This window comes from Geotrypetes seraphini, chromosome 1 (assembly GCF_902459505.1).
Source record: "Geotrypetes seraphini chromosome 1, aGeoSer1.1, whole genome shotgun sequence".
Lineage (NCBI taxonomy): Eukaryota > Metazoa > Chordata > Amphibia > Gymnophiona > Dermophiidae > Geotrypetes > Geotrypetes seraphini.
Window position 1 is genome coordinate 475,402,337 of NC_047084.1, and position 21,441 is coordinate 475,423,777.

Here is a 21,441-nt window from a genome sequence, read left to right on the forward strand (position 1 = left end):
GTGTCTGCTCAGAAGGACCACAAGGGAGCGCTAGAAGCTAGGGCCTCAACTTTGGAAGAGAAATATCGGCGATTGGAGGACCGGGCCGAGGACCTGGAGAACCGCAGCCACCGCAATAACCTTCGCCTGATTGGGCTGCCGGAATCAATCATCGACGCTGGTCTCCGGGAGCTGGTATCCACTTGGTTACCAAAGGAGCTGAATATGGATACAGGCGGAGCCCCGCTGCTGGTTGAGCGGGTGCACAGGCTAGGAGTACGCCACGAAGGGGATTGTAGGCCGCGGCCGGTCGTGGCTCATATATTGAACTACGTCGACAAGCATCAACTGCTTACCTGCTGCAAGGCCAAGGGGAACCTGTCTTACGAGGGTCAGCGGATCTTAGTGTTCCAGGATTACTCAGCTCGAGTGTCGGAGCAGCGACAAGCCATGGCGCCGTATTGCACTCAACTTCACCAGCGCCAGATCCGGTTTGCGCTCCAATACCCTGCACAGATAAGGGTGTTCCATGAAAATAAGGCTGTTTACTTTAACACCCCGGAGGAGGTCCGTACTTTCTTGGAAAATCTGCCTGGGTGATCCCTGGAGGGTCCCCGGCCGCTGTTCCAGCTTCTGCTTGTTGGGATCGGGTCGGGTGGTGACTTTTCTCCTTTGTTGCTGGAGGTGCACCGGGGATTCCTCGTGGATGTAATGGGGAGTCCCACCTTCATTCTCCTTTGGTTATCCCGATGGCAGAGCCCTGAAGGACCTTTGGCGATTTGTAGACGAGCTATGTTGGGAGGCCTGCATTCTTCTTTTATTTTCTTTTTCTTTCTCCTTTTGCTCTATTCCTTGTTGATTCTTTCCCTACTTCCTGTTCTCCATTTCCAGAGCTGTTGGATTTTTCTTTCCCCTTTTGTGCTGGGACCAGAGGGGGGCTTGTGTGTCTCTGGCATGTGCTGGGACCAGAGGGGGGCTTGTGTGTCTCTGGCATGGGTCACCCTGTCTCCTGTTGTAGTCTTAGCTTCTTTCTATTCTTTTGGTGAGGGATGTCTCTCTTCCTCTTTCTTTACTTTCCACTCTCCACTGAACCACTGGGGAACTTGTGCCGGACCTGGCCCATTGGTGGTTGTTGGATCTGGTTTCGGACCTTCGTTTACAGGTCTATTATCTTAGCCGCTGATGCACATTGAACTGAGGGTTTTAACGTATCCTCAACAATGACACCTGGATCCTTTTCCTGGGCAGTGACTCCTAACACAGAACCCAGCATCACATAGCTATAGTTCGAGTTCCTTTTTCCCACAGGAATCACTTTACACTTGCTCACATTGACACAGCTGGGAATGAGCTGGCTAGAGCTAGGCTCCCAAGAGGCAACTTAGCTCCTCTTTGAAGACTGGTGCTCTCCAACTCAAGGTTCATAAGAACATAAGAATTGGCTTACTGGGTCAGATCAATGGTTCATCAAACCCAGTAGTGCTTCCTCATGGTGGCCAATCCAGGTCACTAGTACCTGGCAAAAGAGTAGCAACTTTCCATGCTCCCGATCCAGGGAAAGCAGTGGCTTCCCCCAGTATTAACAATACTTGAAAAAGAAAAAAAAACCAGAATCCTGAAATATTGTTTTAATGTTCCTGATATTTTGGGTTAGAAATTATATGATTCTTTTCCAAAGAATTTACATCCTATTAGACAATCAGGATGGCTATGAAGTCTGATCATTAGAATAATTAGTCAATGGTTCCCAAATTTTCTTGAAATTATGAAGATTCCCTTGTTGTAAAGCTAACACCTTTTCCATTTTATATATATGACATACAGAGTTCCACCAAAATGTATAATTTAATTTAGTACATAGCACTTTGGTAGTAGATATATAGGGGTGGGTTGGGGGATGTATATTATATGGAAATAAAAATTGGGAAAAAGGGGAGGGACTTATTACTTAGGATAAGATGATTTGTTTGTAATTAAATATGTATTATTCACTTGTTGTAAGAATGCAAAAATTAATAAATAAATTAAAAAAAAAAAAAAAAAAGACAATCAGGATGGCTAGTAAACATGGTAAACATCACTGTAGCTTGGAATGTCACATGATTCAGGGCTTTGAAGTGAAGAATTTAACGAGAGTTCTAGAATATTTTCCCTAGAACTTATAGTATTAGGGACGTTTAAACAAGGGTTCCAGAATAATTTCCCCATCACTTATAGAGCTAGAAACATGGCACAAGAAAAGTCTTTAGAGTAGTTCTCTACAGCAGTTCCAGGAGAGAGACAGTATCCAGTCCTTGATTTCTGACAAACTTCCTTAACATTATGGGATCTGCTGGACTAATTTCAGTGGGTAGATAGGACTGGCTAGAACCAGCATTGCAAAAGGCAGGATAGCTTCTCCTGGAAAACAGGTGTTACCCAAGGCTGGCTCATGCCTAACAGCTATTAACAACACTGGGAGAAGATGTCTTAAATTTGTTTGTTTGTTATTGACACTTTATTCAGCAATGCTATTGTGTGTGGGGGGAGAGGGGGGCAGGGAGGGGGTATCTTCCTTTACCATAGTGTCCATATCCTGTGTCAGTTGGCTGATGCTTCTTTCCCAGCTTCATTTTTTATTACACTTTTAATCATGTTTTGCAAGGGAAAGGAATGATCTTGTTGTCTCTCCTGACAGGAAGGAGACCGGCTTAGTGATGAAGATTTATTCAAGTTTTTAGCTGACTACAAAAGATCTTCTTCTTTACAAAGAAGAGTCAAGTCTATCCCAGGTAAGAGATGCTATTATGTTTAAAATAATTTTATTGAAATTTCCATCACAAGAAAAATTATGCATAGTTAACTTAAAAAATAGGTAATAATCCCATCTAACTTCCCCACTTTCTTTTTTTTTTTTTTTTTAAATATTTTATTTATAAATTTTTCATTCATACAATAATTTAATTGTACATAAAACTTCAATTAATACATGAAAAATTGTGATTACAAATAATTCATCTTATCACATAAAATATAACCCTCCCCCTTTTTTTCATTTCTTAAATCCATATAATATACATTCCCCTCCCTTCCCCATTCTTATATAATCATTACTAATGTGCTATGAAATCTGATCATTGGAATAACGAGTCAATGGTTCCCAAATTTTCTTAAAATTATGAATATTTCCCTGTTGTAATGCTATTGTTTTTTCCATTTTGTATATATGACAGACTGAATTCCACCAAAATGTATAGTTTAATTTGCTATAATCCTTCCAATTTTGAGTTATTTGTTGCATGGCGACCCCTGTCAATATTAATAATAGTTTGTTATTGTTTGCTGTAATCAGACTCTGAGTTCTCATTGCTGTACCAAATAGTATACTATCATATGAGAGTTCTACATGATTTTCTAGTAATTCATTAATTTGGGGCCAAATTAGTTTCCAAAATGCATTTACACAGGGACAAAAAAAAATTAAGTGGTCTAATGTCCCAACTTCTATTCTGCAATGCCAGCATCTATTAGATCTAGTACTATCTATCTTTTGTAAGCGCGTAGGGGTCCATAAAACTCTATGTAACAAAAACATCCAAGTTTGACTCATAGATGCTGACTTTGTAGATCTTAATCTCCAGGACCAAAATCGTGGCCATTGAGACTCAGATATTGTCTGACCAATCTCAATACTCCAAATATCCCTAAGTCCAGTTTTCTTTTTTTTATTTAAAAATCCATTTAACAATTTGTACCATTTTGCGGCTTGGTGACCCAAGAAATCCGCCTGGAAACATAGAACCTGCAGACTATATTGAGTATTAAGCACTTTCCATTCAGGAAACCCTGCCTGAATAGCTTGCTTCAATTGCAACCATTTAAAATATTGTGTTTTATTTAATCCAAATTTATGTTGCAATTGTGAAAAACTAAGCATTGTTCCTTCTGAAATAACATCATTCAATGTTCGTATACCTGCAATTATCCATTGTTTCCAGACGATTTTGTATCCGCCAATCTTGATCCTGGAGTTTACCCAAATTGATTGATTTAATGATTTAGCAATTGGTTCTGGTGATAGATTACTAATATATCTTAATGTCTTCCAAGTATCCAATAGAATTCTGTTATCCTTATATCGTCTTGGCATGTTTATACTAATTAGATGTTCTAAATGTAGTGGGAACAGGAGCCGCCATTCTAGATATAGCCAATCTGGTACATTCTCCATGAGATCTAGGAGGATCCAATACATACCCTGTCTTAGAATATAGGCTTGATGGTACCTATAAAAATTTGGAAAATTTACCCCTCCCTCCACAATTGGTCTTTGTAAAGATACTAAAGCAATTCTGGGTCTTTTCCCAAACCAAACAAACTTTGTAAGAATATTATTTAACTTTTTATAGAATGACCCCTGAAAAAATATTGGTATCATACTCATTTGATAACAAACCACAGGCAACATCATCATTTTAATTGTTTGGACTCTTCCCCACCAAGAAAGATGTAAAGGATTCCATTGCTCACACATTTCTGTTATTTTTTTTAATAAAAGTTTTTCATTTTCTTTGACTGTATCTTCAATTGTATTTTTGATAATAATTCCTAAATATTTTAATCCTTCTTTCCAAATAAATGAATATGAATCAAATAAGCCTTTGGTACAGTGAACATTAATTGGAAGAATTTCCGATTTACTCCAATTAATTTTATATCCAGAAAATTTCCCAAATTTTTCTAGAAGATTAAGTAAACTTGGAACAGTATTCCCCGGTTCTCTTAAATATAATAATATATCATCTGCATATGCAGAAAGTTTAAATTCCCAGTAAGAAAATGGGATTCCCTTTATCTCCTTAGTTTGATTAATTGCAATTAATAAGGGTTCTAAAACAATATAAAAAAGTAAGGGGGGACAAAGGACATCCTTGTCTAACTCCCCTACGCAAGTTAAATCTATCTGATAAATTGTTATTAATATATAATCTTGCACCAGGAGAGCTATACAAAGTCTGAACCATTTTAATAAAACCGGGGCCTATTCCAAACCATTCCAGAGCTTGATACATATAACTCCATTCCACTCTATCAAATGCTTTTTCTGCATCTAAAGATAGCATAAAAGCTGGATCGTTCAAATTTTTCACTAAATTTAAAGAGTGAAATGCTAATCTAGTATTGTTTGATGAATGTCTTTTAGCAATAAATCCTGTTTGGTGTACATCAATAATAAAAGGAAGAGCTTTTGCCAATCTTATTGCTAATACTTTAGCAAGCAACTTACCATCTACATTTAATAAAGATATAGGCCTGTAATTTGAAACCAAGGTAGGATCCTTGTTTGGTTTTGGTAAGACAATAATTACCGAATCAGCCATAGTACCTAATATATTCCCATTATTTATTTGGTATTGATACAAATTTAATAAATATGGTAAGATGATATTTTGAAATGTTTTATAGAATTCAACCCACCCGGAGCGGATCCAACTCTAAGAGACTTCAATGCTGATTCTATTTCTTTTAAAGATATAGGATCTTCTAAACTTCGTTTTATATGATCCGGAACATTTGGTCCAAGTTTAAGAAATTTAATCTCTCTTGTTCTTTATTTTCATAAGATTCAGAAGAATATAAATCTTTATAAAAATCAAGAAATTGTATTAAAATATCTTTGGTGTTAGTGTGTGTGTTGCCTTGTGTGTCTTTAATTGCAATAATCTTAGATTTCCTTTTTTTTGCTTTGAGAAAATTAGCTAATAATCTTCCAGCTTTGTTTGAATTACCATAATACTGAACTTGCTTATAGAAGATATCTTTCCTCACAAATTGAGAAGAAATCTCATTATATTTCGCTTTTACTTTTAATAAATTTTGTAATGTATTATGTTCCCATTTCTCAATTAATTTATTCTCTAATACTTTAATTTGTTTTTCCAAATCAACATATTGTTTTTTAAGTTGTTTTTTGATAAATGCTGAATATGAAATAATATTTCCTCTTATTGTTGCTTTAAATGCGTCCCACAAAATCTTAGCATTAATATTGTCTGAATTATTTATTTGAAAAAATTCATTCATCTTTAATTTAAAATCTTCCAGAAAGTTCGAATCCGCAAGTAAAGCATTATCAAATCTCCAAATTGGATTGAAATGTACTACATCATTATTCTGAAAGTCAATCCACACACCAGCATGATCTGAAATTACAATGGGATCAATAACTGCATTCATCACTCGCTGAGCTATATTATTAGACACGAATATATAATCAATTTGTGAGAAAGATTTGTGGACCTGAGAACAAAAAGAGAATTCCCGATCATTAAAATGAAGAATACGCCATATATCAACTAAATTACAAGATTGAACCAAATTATCTAAACCTAACGATTTCATAATTCTACTTGGTCTCTTATCCAAAATTGGATCCATTACAGCATTGAAATCCCCTGCTACTATTAAATTAGAAGTAGCCAATGGTAACAGTAATTGTTGAACTTGTTTGAAAAACTCCATTTGATTCGAATTAGGAGCATATAAATTTAATAAATCCAGGGTTGTATTTCCCAGAACCATATTGATATTCACCCATCTTCCTAAAGGATCATGGTTTTATTAATTTGAAATCAGCATTGCACTTCCTATTTATCAGTATAGCAACCCCAGCTTTTTTCCGTATTGCAGGTGCAAAGAAGCATTTAGAAATCCAACCCCCAGATAACTTTTTAGATTCATGCTCAGAAAGGTGCGACTCTTGAATAAAATATATGTCCGCATTTTGCTTTTTAAGGAACGTTAGTACTTTCTTTCTCTTAATAGGATGATTTAAACCATTGACATTAATAGAATAAATTTTTATATCCATCTATTTTATAATTAAATTTTGGCAAATACTTCTATAATAATAAAGATGATCAGACCTCAGCACATTAAGTAAATATATTTTCTTCATCCAATCCCCCCATCCCTTACCCCTCCCCCCCCGAAAATAAGATTATAAAAGAAAAATTCAAATTTTACATTTATCCTATTTTCAATAAACATTTCAATTTCTGCACTTTTCCCAACTTCATGTCTTAAAAAACATTAATCATCCCACTCCCCCTCCCCTTCCCATCCCTCCACCCTATTCCCCCCCACCCTTTAATAAATGTGTAAGCTTGAAAACACACATAGATAATCAGGTAAGAAGAATTCCCCCCATAGAACATTCAAAAAACAAAAAAAATCTATAATCATAAGTTACACAAAGAATATTTTAACAATTAAACCCTTTCCTCAAATCCCTAATATCTAAACCGACCCCCTTAAAAGAATTTTCTTTAATAAAAACCAAACAAAACTTTTATGTAGAACCCCAATCAATATTAAGAATAAAGTGATTCATAATAAAAATCATTTTTTTCCCCTTTCCTGTTCTTTTTTTTTTTTTCTTCCTTCCTCTTCCTTTCCTTTTCCATTCCAATAATCTTTTGACATAAAAGCATATTACTATATAAGTAATACCATATGAGGTTACTCATCAAAACTACATTAGCATCAAAAATAAACAGCCTGTAAGTGATTCCATAACTCCATAAAAGGATAAGATTCCAAATATGGAACCATTTCAATTCTAAAGCCAGTAAACTGTACTAACTGTGTTAATGACTGTATTAAAAGCACCAAATATATAATACATTGAACTGCATCTTTTAAAGAAATTAAAATGCAACACAGAGCATCTAAAAAATAAATAATAAAGTCCATGTCTCTATGTAATCATAAGTTCCTCTTGTTTCTGCAAAAAGTCCTGCAACTCTACTGGTTCCTTGAAATTCATTGTTTTATTCTTGAAAGTCACTTTCATCATCGCTGGATAAATCAACCCATATTTTGCTCCAAGACTTCTGAGCTGTGGTATCATATCAAGAAATTTTTTCCTCTTTGCTGCAGTGGCAGGAGCAAAATCTGGAACAAAGTGTATGCGAGAGTCCTGAAACTTTAAGTTCTTATTTTCTTTAGCCAGCCGAATAATATCCAATACTTGCTGATGTCTTAAGAGCTTGAATATTATTGGACGAGGTCCCCTTTGAGTATCATTCCTCCTGACTGGTATTCTGTGAGCTCTTTCGATTTCAATAGGATATTTAAAGTTGAGAGGGAGGATTTTAGGGAGGAGATTCTCCAGAAAGGAAGTAATATTATTTTCTTCTGCCCCTTCCGGAATCCCCACTTTCTATCTTTTACCCATACCCTCCCTATGAAAAATAGCAAATATCAATGCAACCCAAGAGGATTTTAACTCTAACTCCCTAAGCAAGAAGCTCCCTTCCCCCTCTTCCTCCCATATCCAATCCAAATACAGGAAGTGACAAAAGGAACACATCCTTAAGAAATTACTAGCTCAGATCCCATAAAATTCATAAGATATTTAAGATTAAACTCTGCCCACAAGAGGACAAAGACTGAAGGTATGGGTTCCAAATCTGCAAAAAGGATTTCTTGCATTCAAGAGACCATCGAGCTTACTGTTTCTCAAGGCTCCTACTCTCAGATGCTGATACTGATTTTCCTGTGTGGGTGTCATCATATGACTGGGCCAAGCAGTATTACCCATCACATATCCATACTCCCAGATAGAGAATAACACGGTGGCTGTTATCCGCGGGGAGCTGCGGGTAACCCGCTGAAACTAGGAGGGAAAAATAGTGATTGCCGCGGGGATGGGGACAAGGCCATTCACTGCCCCGTGGAGTGGTGATTGGTCTTGTCAGTGAAGGGAACACATGCGGTCACGGATCGCGCGATCCAGCAGCCCCCTTCCACCCAATCGCCGCGTCCCGCCATATCCCTCCCTCCCTCCCTCCCTCATCCTCATGTTATAATAATAATAATAATAATAATAATAACTTTATTCTTGTATACCGCATTACCGTGGAAGTTCTATGCGGTTAACATATGAAGAGACTGTACATTTACAGCGAAGTTACAATTTCGTTAATGTTACATTTACAATATTAGACGATACATATTCGGTCAAGTTAACTTTACATTCTGGACAATAAATATACGGTGAAGTTGTTTTGGCAGCTGGGTTATATGTTCGGAGTGGTTACATTTGTTGTAAGCTCAATACAGCGGTGTTATAAATGTCAGTATTACATGAGGCGGTAAGGGTCAAGGGGAAAGAGGTCAGAAGGAGGGAGGGGGGGGAGGAGGAGGGAGGATAAATCAGAGGAATTTGTCAAAAAGGTAGGTTTTAGTTAGCTTCCTGAATGTTTGATAGTGGGGGGAATTGGAGATGAGAGTAGAGAGGCATTTGTTCCATTTGCCCGCTTGGAATGCTAGTGATCGGTCAAGGAATTTTTTGTAGAGGCAGCCCTTCAGGGAGGGGAATGAGAACAGATAGGTATTTCAGGTACGAGAGGGGCCAGTAATTTCAAGGTGCTCAGATAGGTAGATTGGTGAAGAGCCTGCTAAGGTTTTGAAGCACAGGCAAGCGAATTTGAAGGTGATTCTTGCCTCCACCGGCAGCCAGTGAAGTTTGGCGTAGTAGGGGCTAACGTGGTCATATTTTTTGAGGCCGAAGATGAGGCGGACGGCGGCATTTTGTACTATTCTTAGACGTTTGATGATGTTTTTATAGGCTCCTAGGTATATGATATTACAGTAGTCCAGTATGCTTAAGATTAATGATTAGACCAGTAAGTGGAAGGAGAGGTGGTCAAAGTGGTGTTTGATGGTGCGAAGTTTCCAGAGGGTGCAGAAGCATTTTTTAACCTGGGCACTGGTGTGGTCTTCGAAGGTTAAGCATCTATCTAGGATGACTCTGAGTATTTTTATGGAGGGGTTGATAGGATAATCAAGGCCGTTCAGTTTCATGGAGGTGTTTGTTATTTTGTGGTTAGGGCTAGCCAGGAAGATTTTGGTTTTTTCAGAGTTCAATTTTAATTTAAATTGTGAGGTCCATAGTTCTAACTTGGTGAGGATGGAGGATGTGAGTTGTTCCGTTTGTTGGGTGAGAGAAGTTAGGGGGATTATGATGGTATGATGGATGACCACTCCCAGCAATACTTGCAGATCTTTTGCAAATCAGCTGTCCTCTTAGGTTCAATGAGCTCCACTGCTCAGGCTCCCCGAACTGGCCAGTGACAGGTACTCCTCCCTGTCACAGTGGGGCACTGTCTATTAGCTATTTTCCTTCCTGCACCCATGCAACTTAAATGCTCAATGATCTTGCAAACCTAGTGCAAGAATTCAGACATCACTTGATTCAAACTCAAGTGAGAATTAGCACAGATGGAGAAAGAACTGTATGGGAGCTACAGTAGCATAGGAAGCATGTTTTGATAGGCACGACAGATAAATTTCTAGGTGCTGCTGTGGTGAATGGATTCTTGAACCCTGTCAGCTCCTATCCTACTCATGCGTCTGAGGAAAAAGAAGTGAACTTAGACATCAGAGGGTAGGGCTACTGCAGTAGTTCAGGGTTCCCTATAGCTCTGATGCATCTGCTAGCTATTATTCATCCCAAGAGTGGTAGAAGGGCCAAAATTAAACCAACTTAAAATGTTTTACAATTATAGCTTTTTTTTAGAGACATAAAGGCCCCATATGAATTGTTTCTGCATTCTTTCTTACATGTTTAAATAGGTTTGTTAAAGCTGGAAGTTTCACCAGTTTTTGAAGGCCTCAGCTGCTGCCTCACTCCAGAGGTGCTGCCAGTGAAACCATTTCCTGAACTCCGCAGCCGTCCCACCAAAGAAATTCTGGAGTTTCCAACCCGAGAGGTGTACGTTCCCCATACCATCTACAGGTAAGAATCCATTCACTTAGTCATTGAGAATTCAAACAAAATGGGGCAGAGTATATTTTATTTTGTAAATATGGAAACAAAAAGCAGATCCCAAATATTGTAAAAGCAAGTTCTTTATTCAGTAATCCTTAAAAACACCGAATATGAGCCACATGTCATCCAAAAGAGGGCTGTTTCAGCAGTAATTTTATAAAATATTCAAATTCAACATTAAACAAACAAAAAAAAACCAACCCATAAAATCATAAATGGGATCCAAATTGTACCATACAACAGTCCTGTAAAAAGAGGACATAGCCAGGTAAATCCAGATGTATGCAGTGGTATAGCAAGAGTGGGAGGCACCAGGGCAGTGGTGCCATCCCTTCACCCTCTTCTCTGCCCCTCCGCTGCTGTGCATGCTCCCCATCCCTTCCCTCATATCTGTTTAGCTCGCTGGCGCGAGCAGCATCTCTAACTTCCCGCCAGCTTCAGCTCTTCCTCTGACATCACTTCTAGTCGCGGGACCCGGAAGTAATGCCAGAGCGGAGTGCCAAGGCCGGCACGAGCAACAGATTGGAGCTGCTACTTGCCAGCGAAGAGTTAGAGGTAAGGTGAGAGAGGTACCAAGACAGCGCCTGGGTTGAATAATAAAAAAAAGTAAAAATTAAAAGTTAGGCGTGGAATGCTGGATAGTGCCTAGCGATGCCTACCTGAAAAGCAGGCATGGATAGGGTTGGAGAGCAGGCATGTATTGCTGGCATCTGAGCTAGGCACCTGTAAATTAGGCCAGTACAAACCTGGCCTAATGTAGTGGTACATACCTTTAGGATGCCTAGTGCTGCCTACTTTTAGGACACGTAGCAATGCCTATGTCCGCTTAGGCACCACTAGATTTGATTCTGTCATATCTAGTGTAGCACCTACAATGTAGTCACCATTTATAGAATCAGGCCTATAGTGGACCATTTTTTTTTTTTTAATTTTATAAATCTTTATTCATTTTTCATCATACAACAAGTGCATAAATATTAAACAATTGACAATGAATATATCACTTGAAATTCTATCATTTATGATATTAATAGATAAAATTTAATCCCTTCCCCCCCCCCTTTCAATCTCATATTCAATCAAATATATCACATAAGTAATCTTTCCTTTTGAACTAAACATTTAATAAAATTCAAATTCCCCTCTCCCAACCCCTCATTCATAAAATGTACTTTTAATGTAAAATGGTATCTATTCATTGCAATATTTTGTTATTGGCCCCCATATCTCTTTAAATTTATTATAATTCCCTTTTTGTATAGAGGACCATTTTTGAAAGAACGTCTAAGTCCTATTTGGACGTTTCAAAAGCCAAAAGACGTCTAAAAATATGTTTTGTTTTGTTTTTTGAAAATTGCCTACTTGGACTTCTAGCCAACAGGATGTCCAACTCTTAGGATGCTTAACTTTATACCCCATTTTTGACCAAAGAAATGTCCAAATTGAAAACACCCAATCCAGACTATTTGGACATGGGAATGGTCATCATTGTGATGGACTGGCCACACAGACATGCCAACAGATTAGTGGGACACCTTAGAGGTCACTGCTGTGAAAGTCGCATAAAGTGTGTCAGAAGTACATCTCTCCTTAATCCCCTTATAATTTTTGGTGAGCCCTCCAAAACTCCCCCAAAACCTACTAGACCCACCTGTCTAACAACCCCAATAGCCCTTACGGCTGCAGGTTGCACCTATATAGCAGTATAGTAGGGTTTTGGTGGACTCACACTTTCCACCATGAATTTTCGCGGATACGCGTTATACGCGTTTTTACGTACCGCGCATACCCTTCGCGCGTTATATGCCTGAGCGCGGTATACAAATTTTTTTTTACATATTTCACACCCCGCCCGACGCCCGATTCATCATCCGGAAGGACGCTCGCACCCCCACCGCTCGCACCCCCACCCCGAAGTCCGCCGACTCCCCGACAATATCGGGCCAGGAGGGAGCCCAAACCCTCCTGGCCACGGCGACCCCCCTACCCCCACCTCGCACTACATTACGGGCAGGAGGGATCCTAGGCCCTCCTGCCCTCGACGCAAACCCCCCTCCCCCCAACGACCGCCCCCCCCAAGAACCTCCGACCGCTCCCCCAGCCGACCCGCGATCCCCCTAGCGACCCCCACGACCCCCCCACCCCCCTTCCCCATACCTTTGGTAGTTGGCCGGACAGACGGGAGCCAAACCCGCCTGTCCGGCAGGCAGCCAACGAAGGAATGAGGCCGGATTGGCCCATCCATCCTAAAGCTCCGCCTACTGGTGGGGCCTAAGGCGCGTGGGCCAATCAGAATAGGCCCTGGAGCCTTAGGTCCCACCTGGGGGCGCGGCCTGAGGCACATGGGCCCAACCCGACCATGTGCCTCAGGCCACGCCCCCAGGTGGGACCTAAGGCTCCAGGGCCTATTCTGATTGGCCCACGCGCCTTAGGCCCCACCAGTAGGCGGAGCTTTAGGATGGATGGGCCAATCCGGCCTCATTCCTTCGTTGGCTGCCTGCCGGACAGGTGGGTTTGGCTCCCGTCTGTCCGGCCAACTACCAAAGGTACGGGGAAGGGGGGTGGGGGGGTCGTGGGGGTCGCCAGGGGGATCGCGGGTCGGCTGGGGGGGCGGTCGGAGGTTCTTGGGGGGGGCGGTCGTTGGGGGGGAGGGGGGTTTGCGTCGAGGGCAGGAGGGCCTGGGATCCCTCCTGCCCGTAATGTAGTGCGGGGTGGGGTTAGGGGGTCGCCGTGGCCAGGAGGATTTGGACTCCCTCCTGGCCCGATATTGTCGGGGAGTCGGCGGTCCTTCGGGGTGGGGGTGCGAGTGGTCCTGCCGAGGGGGGAGAAGAATCGGACGTCGAGGGGGGGCATCAGGCTTTCAGGATGGGGACAGACCTTCAAGGGGGGACAGGCAGACCTTCAAGGGGGACAGGCAGACCTTCAAGGGGGGACAGGACTTCAAGGGGGACAGGCAGACCTTCAAGGGGGACAGGCAGACCTTCAAGGGGGACAGACAGGACTTCAAGGGGGGACAGGACTTCAAGGGGGGACAGGACTTCAAGGGGGACAGGCAGACCGAAGGGAGTGAAAAAGCTATAAAATAAACGCACTAGCGTGTCAATGTGTTGAGAGGAAGAGGTGGTCTGGGAAATTCTGCTGAGAAAACTCCGGGTCGGGACAGCGCACGGAGAGGCGGGGCAGTGCACGGAAAGTCATGGCAGGTGAACGGAGAGTCGGGGCAACCAGAGGAGAGTCGGGGAGGGCGAAAGGAGAGTCAGGGTGGCCAGAGGAGAGTCGGGGAGAGCGAAAGGAGAGTCGGGGTGGCCAGAGGAGAGTCGGGCAGCATGCGCGGTATACCCATGAGCGCTGTATACAAAAGTTTCCGTACATACAAGTGTGGTTTCTGCGCGCTATACCCGTGTGCGCGTTTTACACGGGTGCGCGTTATATCCGCGAAAATACGGTAATGGTTAGAGTGGCTTATGGGTCTGGGTCTCTGGTTCACTAGCCCATTCACCAGGTTACTTAAGACACCTGTGTGATGCTGTACTAGGCTTTTCCATACCAAGTGCTGCTGTTCTAGAGACAGGTATGTACTCTTTCATTCAGATGTTTTTTGGGGGGTTGGGAGAGAATTGGTGAGCAGTGGGGAATTTGGGGGGTCATATCTTAATGGTCATCTGGTCAGTTTGGGTACCTTTGTGGCACTTAGATGCTTCTAAATTAGGTCTAGCTCTAAATGTCTTAAGTTCTGTCCAGGGCATCTTGGGAAAGGTTTGATTATTACCCCCTGAAAGCAGAATGTTATTTTCTTTATGCTATATATATGACCACTGGGGCCAGAATAAAGACCATTCCTGATTTTGAGAAAAAATAAAAAAAAGTATAAATTGGTGGTATAAATTGATATCTGGATTTATGAATAAAAAAACAAAGACTGGTCTTAGAGACATTTGGAGCATTGAGATTAAGTATCAAATTAATTAAATTATAAATTTTGGTGGAATTCAGTTTGTCACATATATAAGATGGAAAAGATGATAGCGTTACAACAAGGGAATATTCATAATTTTAAGAAAATATGGGGGCCATTGACTAATTAATGATCAGATATCTTAGCACATGGGAAATATATATGTGGGGTGGGGTTAGGGTGGGAATATTTTTCATATGGAATAGGATAATGGGGAAAAAGGGGGGTATTTATTATATTATATAGAAATATTTGAATGTAAATACAAGTGATATATGAAAATTGTTGTATTATGTGTAATTCACTTATTGTAAGATTGGAAAAATGAATAAAGATTTATAAAAAAAAAAAATTTCTGCATCTCAATGGCCACGAATTTGGTCTTGGAGAATGAGATGTACAGTGTCTGCATCTATGAGACAAACTTGGTTCTTTTTGTTGCATAGAGCATTTTGGACCCCTGTTAGATTACAAAAGTTGGATAGCTCTAAGTCTAATAGATGCTGGCATTGTAATCTGGAAGCAGGGACTCTGGATCATTTAATTTTTTTATTGTCCCTGTATCATGGCCTTTTGGAAATCAATTTGATCTCAAATTAATTGTTTATTAGAGAACCATGTAGCATTATCATATGATACAATTCAATTTGGTACATCAATGAGAATAAAAAGTCAAATTTCAGCAAGCAATAATAAACTTATTGATTATGACAGGAGTTGCCATACAACATATCATATGATTTTATTATATTGTATGTATTAACTGTTATTAGTATGGTGGGTGGGAAGAGGATAAATTTTATTTTGGGAACATGTGTGGTACTTCAAGTGATGTATTAAGTTAATCTGTTATTATTTTCTGTACACTTGATATAAAAATATAAAATGAATAAAGAATATTAAAAAAATATATATATTTCACCAAGAATTAGAAAAATTATAGTAGACTTAACTATACATTCTGGTGGAACTCATTGTGCCATATTTACAAAATGGAAAGAACAATTGCCATACAAAAGGAAATTATAATAATTTAAAAAGATATGGGGGCCATTGACAAGTTATTGCAATGATTAGACACCATTATTCATTGAAGGTACACTTGCACATAGGGGGGAGGGTATAAAGTTATATTAAGGTTTGATCAATTGATAATATTTATATACACTTGTTGTAATATGTAAAAACTAGTGTTTAAGCCCATTACATTAACGGGTGCTAGTAAAGCCTCCTTCCCTCAGCCCCAGCTCCAAACCAATTTTACCCCCCCCCCCCCGCAGCCCCCTTCTCCCCCAGCCCAGTAGCACCTCTTCCCTGCTCCCCCTGTCCCTCTTCCTTGCTCCCCCGGTCCAATAGCACCTCTTCCCTGCTCCCCCTGTCCCTCTTCCTTGCTCCCCCAGTCAATAACACCTCTTCCCTGCTCCCCGTCCCGCTTCCTTGCTCCCCCGGTCCAATAGCACCTCTTCCCTGCTCTCCCTGCCCCTCTTCCTTGCTCCCCCGGTCCAATAGCACCTCTTCCCTGCTCCCCGTCCCTCTTCCTTGCTCCCCCAGTCCAATAGTACCTCTTCCCTGCTCCCCCTTTCCCTTCTCTTACCTTATCTTCCCTGCTCCGTTTGGCCCCTCCCCCTTCTTTTACTGCCGTTGTCGATCCGGCCTGCTCCTGACCCTCCCACCGCCGACAAACCTCGGGGCTCCAGCCGCGTAGGCAGCACTTTAAACACGCTGCTTCGCGGCCTTCTACTGGCGATTTCCTCTGCCGCGTCTGTGTTCTTGATGTTAGATGGAAAAATGAATAAAGAATTTGGAAAAAAAAAGAAATTCAAGTAATGTGTTAAATTTAAATGTTGTAATATTGTGCACTTGATGTAAGATGAAAAATAAATAAAGATTTTGAAAAAAAAAAACCCAAAAAAACCTCGCACAATGTAACATAGACCCATTAATGCAAAAGATATAGCCATACCTATAGAAAAAAATAGTTAAGTTTTCAAGATTGTATACACATTTACATGCTAACTTTAATAATTGTAATTAATGCAAAAATTATTTGCATGCCAACATGTTTGGTTAATGTGAGCTAAGTAATGATAGCTAATGGTTGATATTAGCACCTTTTTATGTATTGTCCACAGGGTGTCACCAGTGTGTGATGACTGGAACTTACATTTGCACACCCCCTTCCCTCACTTTCCCAAGGGCTGTGTCCCCTGCCTTCATAGCATCCCATGCCCAGGGAGCTAAAACTAGGCTCAAATTCTCAAAAATATTTTAAAGCAAAGAGTCATTTGATAATGTATTTAACAAACACTTAACTTTTATCCTAAAAACTGTAGTCTCTATGCAGATGAGATGGAGTATTGTTTTTGCTGTGTAGAAAGTTGACGCCTGGCTTTTTTTCCTGTCCTCCCTTCTCCACAGAAATCTTCTTTATGTTTACCCACAAAGGCTGAACTTTGCCAATCGCCTGGCTTCTGCGAGGAATATCACGATTAAGATTCAGTTCATGTCTGGGGAGGACCCTTCTTGTGCAATGCCGGTAATAGAAATCATGCTAGTTAACATTTCTCCAGTGTTCCCAATAGGGATCTGTCTTAAGTGCTGCCATCCACCTTAGCCAGCTCAGGGTAACAAAGAGTCACAAACCTCTTGTAAACAGGAACCACTGAACATGGGAGAGAAAGAAAGAGTGGGGAGATGCTGGACATGGGGTTAAGAAAGGAGAGAGTTAATGACAGAATGGTGAAATGGAAGCTAGGGAAGGGGGAAAGATGGGAACCTGTAGGTAATGAAGTGCATTCACTCTGCATCTCCTCAATATCTCTCTACTCTTATATCTGTCTACACCAGGGGTGTCAAAGTCTCTCCTTGAGGGCCGCAATCCAGTTGGGTTTTCAGGATTTCCCCAATGAATATGCATGAGCTTTATTTGCATGCACTGTTGTCATTGTATGCTAAAAGATCTCATGCATATTCATTGGGGAATCCTGAAAACCTGACTGGATTGCGGCCCTCGAGGAGGGACTTTAACACCCCTGTTCTACACCCCTCCTCAGGAACACCTTTTGTCAGATACGTCTCTCTTATCTTACCCTTCTCCGTTCCTTTTATCTTTTTACACTGTATGCCTGAGTCAGTATGTCAAACTCTGTCTGTGGCCATATAAAAAAAGTAGGCTGAAAGCCCACCTTTTTGAAGCTGCTTTTAACTTCTAACTCCTCATCATCTGTTCAGTACCCATGCTTGTTTTAATCATTCCCACAATCATTCCTTAATCCATTATTTGTCATGTCATGTCATGAAGCTAAGTACTTCATAATCCATATATCTTTGAATGGGAAAGTACTATTTAGTAGATGAAAAACCAGCACGTTAACTAATTAAAGAATGATTTGCAAGGTTTCAGATGAAGCAAATAAGTTGTGTAGAACATTCAATTAGATTTTAAAATTAAAACAAGAAAAAAGTAAAACAAGAAAAAATAATAATAATAAAAAAATAAAAAAGTAGGTTTTGATAAAATTGAGAGAATAGGAGAATATACAGGACCAATGATAGCTCACCCTATAGTTATTTGCTGGTAACATACATCGGGCCTTTAGCTGTGAGCGCTTGAGATCCTTAAGTATTTCTCCTTCACATCCAGTGGATATTTTCTCTTGTGTTTTAGCCAATTTGATGATTGCCTACTGTATATAAGCCATAGTTTTCTTATTTTTCCAAAACAAAACTTCTTTTCTTTTATGGAACCAACTTGTTTCTTACTTTTATCTATGCTTTGGTCCTGGCTTTATCCCTGCTAGGCCAGACCAGTATCCTCTTCAGGAAATGGCAAGTAAACAATTTCTTTTAGTCCTTTACCACCTATTAATTCACACAGTCATGCAAACATACCTGAATCACTATTTAGCTTTACTTAGGACCAGAGTTCAATGATGTGGAACCAAACCACCAATGAAAACAAAAACTGTGGATACAGATGTTCTGGAGATAATTTATTAAACACTGGCATATAAAACCTTGAAAATTCAATTTAAAAAGTACAATAATAAAAAATGCTGTGATAAAAATCTAACCGGACCCTATACAGTCCGTGTTTCGGCTAACACGCCTTCCTCAGGGGCCCAATGTCAGTGTTTAATAAATTATCTCCAGAACATCTGTATCCACTGTTTTTGTTTTCATCGGTGGATTGTTTTCACTGTGGATCATTGGGTCTCCCCATTTTTCTTTGTTGTGGAACCAAACCACCCATAAATGATTAGCTGTAGTAATTCCACCCAATCCCATTCAGGCTTTAATAGCTCAAGAGTTCTATATAGAGAGCTGCACGGGAACGGGGATGACGGGAATCCCGCGGGACCCGCGGGGATCCAACGGGTTCCCCCTTTGGGTCACGGGGATCCCGTGGGGACGCCCCCTAGGGTCGCGGGGATCCCGTGGGGACGCCTCCGAGGGTCGCGGGGTTCCTGCGGGGTTGGATCGCAGTGCACTCGAGCCGCGAGGGTAGTCTCCTTCTCCTTACCTGCCCTGTCGCAGCACACAGCCGACCGGAAGTCTTCCCGATGTCAGCGCTGACGTCGGAGGGAGGGCTTAAGCAAAGCCCTCCCTTCCTCCGACGTCAGCGCTGACATCAGGAAGACTTCCAGTCGACTGTGTGCGGCAGGGCAGGTAGGGAGAAGGCAATGGCGTACGAAAGAGGGGGGAAGGGGCGGTCTGCCCCGGAGAATGTGCACAGCCGGTCAGGTCTAAACTAAACTAAACTAAACTAAGCCTTAAGTTTATATACCGCGTCATCTCCACAGAAGTGGAGCTCGACACGGTTTACAGGAATTAAAAACAAAGAAAGGAACTCCAATGGAAGGAAGGGGGGTTTGGTAAGTAGGAGGGTGAGGGGGGAAGGGAGGGGGAAGTTACATTTTGGCGAAAAGCCAGGTTTTCAGATGTTTTCTGAAGTGTTGGAGGGAGGTCGAACACCGGAGATGGGCAGTAAAGCTGTTCCATAGCTCGGTGATCCTGAAGAGGAGGGATGTTCCGAGCTTTCCTGTATGAGAGATGCCATTTAGAGAAGGGAAGGATAGTTTGAATTTCTGAGTGGATCTGGTGGAATGAGTGTTCGAGAGCCAAGATAAAGGGAAGAGGGGAGGAAGGATGCCATGAAGAGATTTGAAGGTAAGACAGGCACATTTGTAACGAACCCTGAGGAAGACTGGGAGCCAGTGAAGCTTAGACAGAAGCGGGGAGACATGGTCGAATTTGCCTTTTGTGAAGATTAGTTTAGCTGCGGTGTTCTGAATCCGTTGGAGTCTGATAAGATTTTTGTTTGTTAGGCTTAGGTAGATGGAATTGCAGTAGTCAAGTCTGGAGAGAATGATGGATTGGACAAGGACAGCGAAATGATGCTGGTGGAAGCAGGATCTGATTTTAACATATGAAGATTGAAAAAGCATTTTTTTACTAGGGAGTTGATGTGGTCGTTAAAGGACAATGTAGAATCAATGGTGATTCCCAGAACTTTGCTAGAGTGCTCAAGCTGTAGATTGGAGCCAGAGGAAAGAGGGATGAGGGAGGGTAGATGATCCAATTTTGGGCCAAGCCAGAGAAGTTTTGTTTTGGTCTCATTTAGTTTCATCTGAACGGAGAGAGCCCAGGATTGGAGATTAGTTATGCAGGTTGAGATGTTTTCAGAGAGGTTGGTGAGGTTCGAGTCAGTTTCGAGAAGGACAAGGATGTCGTCGGCGTAGGTGTAGAGTGTCGCAGTGGTAGAAAGTTGGAGGAGTTTCAGGGAGGACATATAGACATTGAAAAGAATCGGGGATAGAGGTGAACCCTGGGGGACTCCGCAGAGCGGTTTCCAAGGAGAGGATGAGGTGCCATTCATGTTGACGAAGTAGGAGCGGGAGCGTAAGAATTTTGAGAACCAATCTAGGACTGTGGAGTTTATGCCAATATCGGAAAGTTGGAGGATTAGTATGTCGTGGTGGACAATGTCGAAAGCAGCAGAGAGGTCGAATTGAAGAAGGACAGCGAACTTGTTGCAGGCGTGGAGTAGTTGGACCTTTGAAATTAAAGAGGATAAAAGAGATTCAGTGCTATAGTTGGGTCTGAATCCATGTTGGAAGGGTAGGAGAATGGAGAATCTCTCAAGGTAGGATGAGAGTTGGGTGGCTATGATGGATTCCAGCATTTTGGTCAGAAGTGGAATGTTGGCTATTGGGCGATAGCTGGAAGGGGTGGAGGGGTCCAGATCAGCTTTTTTCAAGAGAGGGGATAGGGAAATGTGTCCCATTTTGGTCGAAAATAGGCCTGAGAGCAGGGCGGAGTTTAAGAGTTTGGTGAGAGATGAGATGGCCTGTGCTGGAATGTTCTCGTATAAGTAGGAGGGGAAAGGATCCAAGGTGCAGTTGCAAGATTTTAGTTTGAGGCAAAGTTTAGAGACTTGGGAGTCGGAAACGGGCTCAAAGGTAGTCCAGGATCTATCGGCTGGGATATGGTTGGCCTCGTTTAGATTAGGGGTGGAGGTAATAAGCACCAGAGAGTTGTAGGCCGGGGTTGGGGGAAAGGAGCATCGTAGGGTGGTTACTTTTTCATTGAAGAATGTTGCTAGATCGTTAGCAGATGGAGAGGAGGGGAATGAGGAGGAGTCGTGTTTAGAGGATATGGAACGCCAGATATTGAACAAGGTGTTACTTTG

At 41.4% G+C, this 21,441-nt stretch overlaps 1 protein-coding gene across 5 annotated transcripts in view; it reads left to right on the top strand.

The window, feature by feature from the left end:
* The window catches only part of DOCK8 (dedicator of cytokinesis 8), a 414,444-nt gene that overhangs the window by 139,833 nt on the left and 253,170 nt on the right, over nucleotides 1-21,441 (top strand). For all 5 annotated transcript variants that reach the window (XM_033924987.1, XM_033924968.1, XM_033924979.1 and 2 more), the window contains exons 13-15: nucleotides 2,657-2,750; nucleotides 10,600-10,762; nucleotides 17,169-17,286. In XM_033924987.1, coding sequence (XP_033780878.1) covers nucleotides 2,657-2,750; nucleotides 10,600-10,762; nucleotides 17,169-17,286 — 375 coding nt within the window. The remainder of the gene's footprint in view (nucleotides 1-2,656; nucleotides 2,751-10,599; nucleotides 10,763-17,168; nucleotides 17,287-21,441) is intronic.